This window comes from Fukomys damarensis, unplaced genomic scaffold (genome assembly GCF_012274545.1).
Source record: "Fukomys damarensis isolate Sample0158 unplaced genomic scaffold, DMR_v1.0_HiC HiC_scaffold_9, whole genome shotgun sequence".
In the NCBI taxonomy this organism is placed as follows: Eukaryota; Metazoa; Chordata; class Mammalia; order Rodentia; family Bathyergidae; genus Fukomys; species Fukomys damarensis.
The window spans coordinates 41,873,875-41,878,530 of NW_022900921.1; the positions used below are offsets into that span (position 1 = coordinate 41,873,875).

General features: G+C 38.1%; 1 protein-coding gene across 2 annotated transcripts in view; it reads right to left on the reverse strand.

Moving 5' to 3' along the window:
- Positions 1-4,656, reverse strand: part of Tmem131 (transmembrane protein 131) — a 179,820-nt gene that overhangs the window by 54,602 nt on the left and 120,562 nt on the right. For both annotated transcript variants that reach the window (XM_010638092.2, XM_010638091.2), the window contains exons 18-19: positions 3,369-3,473; positions 1,565-1,651 (exon numbers count right to left, since the gene is read on the reverse strand). In XM_010638092.2, coding sequence (XP_010636394.1) covers positions 1,565-1,651; positions 3,369-3,473 — 192 coding nt within the window. The remainder of the gene's footprint in view (positions 1-1,564; positions 1,652-3,368; positions 3,474-4,656) is intronic.

Genomic DNA, 4,656 nt, shown 5'->3' on the forward strand with positions numbered 1-4,656 from the left:
GTGTGTGTGTGTGTATAAATAAATAGAAGGAATTAATTTTTTATTTTAAAACTCCAGGTTTTCAAGAAAATAAACTCATACAAAGCATATTGAAAAAGTCAACTCTTTTACGTTAATTTAAAGTTATTCAAGTGACATTCATTTCTAGAGAGGGAAACAAAAACTTCTTGCAGAAAGGTAAAGAACAATAACAACAAAGCAAATGGACCATAAAAACCTCTTTCCCACAGTAGGACATGGTGGTGCATACCTGTAATCCCAGCACTTAGGGGGCTGAGGCAGAAAGATCACTATGAGTTTGAAGCCAGTCTAAACTCTACATAGTGAGATTGTGTCTAAACAACAACACAAAAACAAAACTGAAACCAAACCTCTTTCTCCTAATTAATAGAACTGCTTTGGGACAAATCTAGTTTTTGAGTATGACATACAGGAAAGGAATTAGGAAAGGACAGTTAATGTTTTCTAGCTAACTAAAGGTGGTTATACAGCATTTAACTTATCGCTAGTTTTCACTTGTGTATAAAAATAAAAGCTGCTAATTAAACTATAAATTGTGGAACAAGACTCTATGAGACTTGTTTTATTTAACTACATATGTATTCAATTGTAAAACTATTTTTCTTTGTCAGTAGTCTAAGGTAAATGTACTTTCCTTTCAGTGTAACTGGTGTTAGTTTTGTCTTAATTAAAAGAAAAACTTTTACTTGGGGAAAAAAGAAAAGAAAAGAAAAGAGAAGTCGATGGAACTGAACCTTGAAGGGGTATAGTTCCTTGCAGGGAGAAGAGAGGAGGAGCAGTCAATAGAGAAAACATCAGCAAAGACTGGGGCCTGTGAAGCAGCCTCATGGCCCTGCCACAGCCCACAGCTCCTATGGGTCCATGCCCAGTTCCTACAGATTGCTCCAGTCTGTGGGGTGGCCCCACACATTCTACAGCTACTTTTTTTTGACAGAGAATATCTCTTGTGTTCTGTATTTCCTTCCACCACAATGTCAGTATTCAAAGCTCAGCTCTGATGATGTTAAGCCTCTGTTCCAAACTTTAGGTTCCCATGGATTTAAGTGTACAGAATTTTCCTCATGCTATCACTCCAATGTACCATTCCACCTTCTTTTAAAACTTCCTTCCATTCTTGCAAACTGGATAACTCACTACTGGACTCCACTTGAACCCACCTGAGACTTCAGTGCCCCCGCACCTTGGATAAGGCTGTTCCCTGCCCTAAATGCAAGTCCTCATCATCCCTTATTTATCTCTGCCAGAAGAAAGTCTAAGCCAGCTCAGATGCTCCTCATAATGAGATGGACATTTCCTTCCCAATATCTTTTTGGTACCCTTCTTTGGAGGCGATTTCTACGCATCTATGAACCATAGGTCCATTTCCCACTCTAGATAGAAAAGTTTTGAAGGAGAGGACTATTTCTTATTCCTCTTTGCATCTTCTAAAGAATCTGGTATAACGATTACTAAAGATTAACAGACATTACTGTTGAATTCTAGCAACAAAGGGGTAGAGGCAAAGGAAAAGAATTAGCAAGAAAAAGTCTATTTAGTGTCTTACTGGAAAGGAAGGAGGAAGAACCATGTGTTTAGGGAAGCAGGTCAGTGAGCCCACTGCAATCACAGCCTTGACAGGGATGGTCAGGATCTGCAGAGGGAAGCAAACCATAATGAAGTCAGTTTCCAAGTCTGTGAGCCATCTTGACAATTACTGTGTTGTTTTGGGGGGTTAAAAAATAAAACTAATTTTGGGACTTCTACTAGCAATTATAATAAGCTGAAAATCTGTATTAAAGTTACTCATGGATACTATTTAATCTGGCCAATGTTTTCCATAAAATATAAAAAAATACAGTAAATTTCCAAATGTCACTTCAGTAATTCACAGAAAACATAGCTAACAAGACTAAACAATAAAAAAGGAATGAAGACTGAATTTTCAAAGCACAAAAATTTTATAGGCGATTAAAGAGGAAAGTTAAATTGTACTCCTAAAACAATGTATATAAAAATCCAGCATTATCTAGTTATGCAGCTCTCTACTGTTGTTTATAAAAAGACATCAATCCAACTTTAAAAAAATGAGTTGATCATTCTGGAATTAGAATCCAACTCACACCCCAATAGCATCACAAATTAGTGATGCAGTGATATTGAATCACTCTTATTTTCATCCATATAATAAAAGCTTGTCTTAATTCTGAAATGTATTTCTATGATGAATATAAGCATGAATTTCTTACTTTCAGATGCAATTCATTTGATATATGCCCAACAAATCACTGATTATTAAATGGCCAATTATGTTTATTTTGCAATTAGGTTTCTTTCACATGAGGGTTGCGTATGCTGAAAACACATAACAGGAAGACAAGGGTAGTACCTGTTGCATTTAGCAGTGTTTGACTTCCCAAAGAGCCTTTAAATACTAAATGTATTTAGGTCTGGCAGAAATATATCCATTCAAGATTTTACTGAATGTAACATTAATCCCACGAAAGTCTTTAAAAAGTCCAAAGAGCCTTTAAAAATTTTTTTGACATAGAATATCTTTTGTAAATATAAATGTAAAAGACCTGAATCCTCATGTTGTCCTCCTTTTTGGAGATTCTACACAGGAGACATTTATGACTGCAGGAAGAATCAGATAATGAGCTTGGGAAATTTAGTCAGGCTCTGTGCAATTCTATCTGTAACAGAACAGTTCCAGAGGTGCTAGGACATTGTTATGGCTTATGCACTGATGTCCCCTGAAAGTCCCATGGGCTTGCAGGTGGGGCTTTTCGGAGGTGACTAGATCTAAGGTGTGTCAATATGGAAAAAAGGTGTGATAACTGAATCAATCATAGTTCTGGGTAGATAAAGGGGAAGGCCCATCCTAGGTGTGGGCAGTACCAACCAACAGGCTTATAGCCTGAATGGAATAAAAGGGAAAGGGGGGCTGCTGCTTTCTTTCTACCCTGGTATGTACTGTTTCTCCTCTGCCATAAGCTGATTATGGACTGAAACATCTACAAACTGAGATAAAATAAACCTTTCCTCATTTAACTTTGGCTGTGGGGTATTTTGTCTCAGCAAAAGAAAAGATAACATAGTTTTCTGAAGTTGTTTCTTTAGTTACAAGATTTGGGTTTTATGAGAAAACTACAAGCTAATCCACACCGATTTTCTTTAAAGGAGTCTCAAAACTCAAGTTTTTAAGGCATGACACTGGTAAACTGTAACTTTATGAGTAAATTTAGTTCTTTGCTTCTATAAAGATAAAAACCCCATAAATATATGCAATTCTTCATTTATCAGTTTACAAAACAAAAAATAGGACTCAGAAAAAGCCCATTCACATGAATTTCCCACAAAATCCTTACCTCATAGTCAGTTGTGATTTGTATGGCTCCATCATGAATCCCTTCTAGTTTTTTTGCAGTAAGTTTGACTCTGAATACCGCAAAATAGCCCGAAGCTAAAATAACCTAGATACAGTAAAAATATCATTCACTATCCTTGCAAATTCAAGTTTTCTTTTAAAGTAGAAGGGAAGGTTATAGTGATAAACTTATTCTACATCCTTATCCTACTACAACAGTGAATTACCATATCCTTGTGTACAGGCTTCTCAAAATACCACCCATCCCTCATGTTTACCTACTACATTGAATGAGCCACTGAGAATGTGGGCTCTAGAGAGCAGTCAGCTCCCAGCTAGTGGGGAGGCTATGGTACTCCAGCCATCAAAGCTCCTCATTCACTGCCATGCTTCTGTGAGGCCAAAATGCTGGGGCTGAAGCCTTCCACTAGCTCTTCAGTCACAGGCTGGCACAAGTCTGCTCCAGGTTGTAAGTGTCACTCTGTATGGTAATAGTGACTCATGTACAGTGGTGGAGTGTGGAACCTATCAAAACACCAAACCTAGGGCAGGGGATTTAGCTCAGTTGTTCTGTCGTCTGCCTCGCAAGTGCAAGGACCCGAGTTCGATCCCTAGTACCAAAAAAAACCAAACAGACAAACAACAACAAAAAAAAATACCAAACCTATGGCATGGCATGGATACCCATCTGTCAGCAGTCTCTATGCATAAGGATACTGACTTTTCCTTTTGTAAAACTGCCCTAAGGAGTCTACTCTAACCTGCAGATGAGATTCATGTAGTTCTTTTTCACATAAGACGATGCTACCAATTCCCTTAGTAGGTATTAACTCCCAGTCCCTTTTTCATCAGTGGTGAGAGATAAGACTGATCTGTTTGTTTTCTTTGTTTAGTAATCTCTTAATACCAACTGTACATGTTCATGAGACAGACTGAGAGTATGTGGGAAGATTCCCACAGAGACCACGGTTTGCCCTCTCTGATACTCTCCTAGCTGGTGCACAATACTGGTCAAAATACTATTTTTTAATTGAAAATACCTCTCTCCAATGTTCAGGGCTCTCTCTTTTTCCCAGTAAACGTAATGAACAGGGTTAGTTTAGTGCCTGTGGGAATCTCTCAAGCTAATTTAAAGTTTGCTATAACTTTCTATGACAAGGTAGACCAACCCCTTTGGGTTTCAGTGCCCTTATCACATAGGAGAGGGCTAAGCTGGGGGATTTAGCTCAGTGGCAGCATGTCTGCCTCACAAGTGCAAGGTCCTGAGTTCAATTCCTGGCACCAAAAAA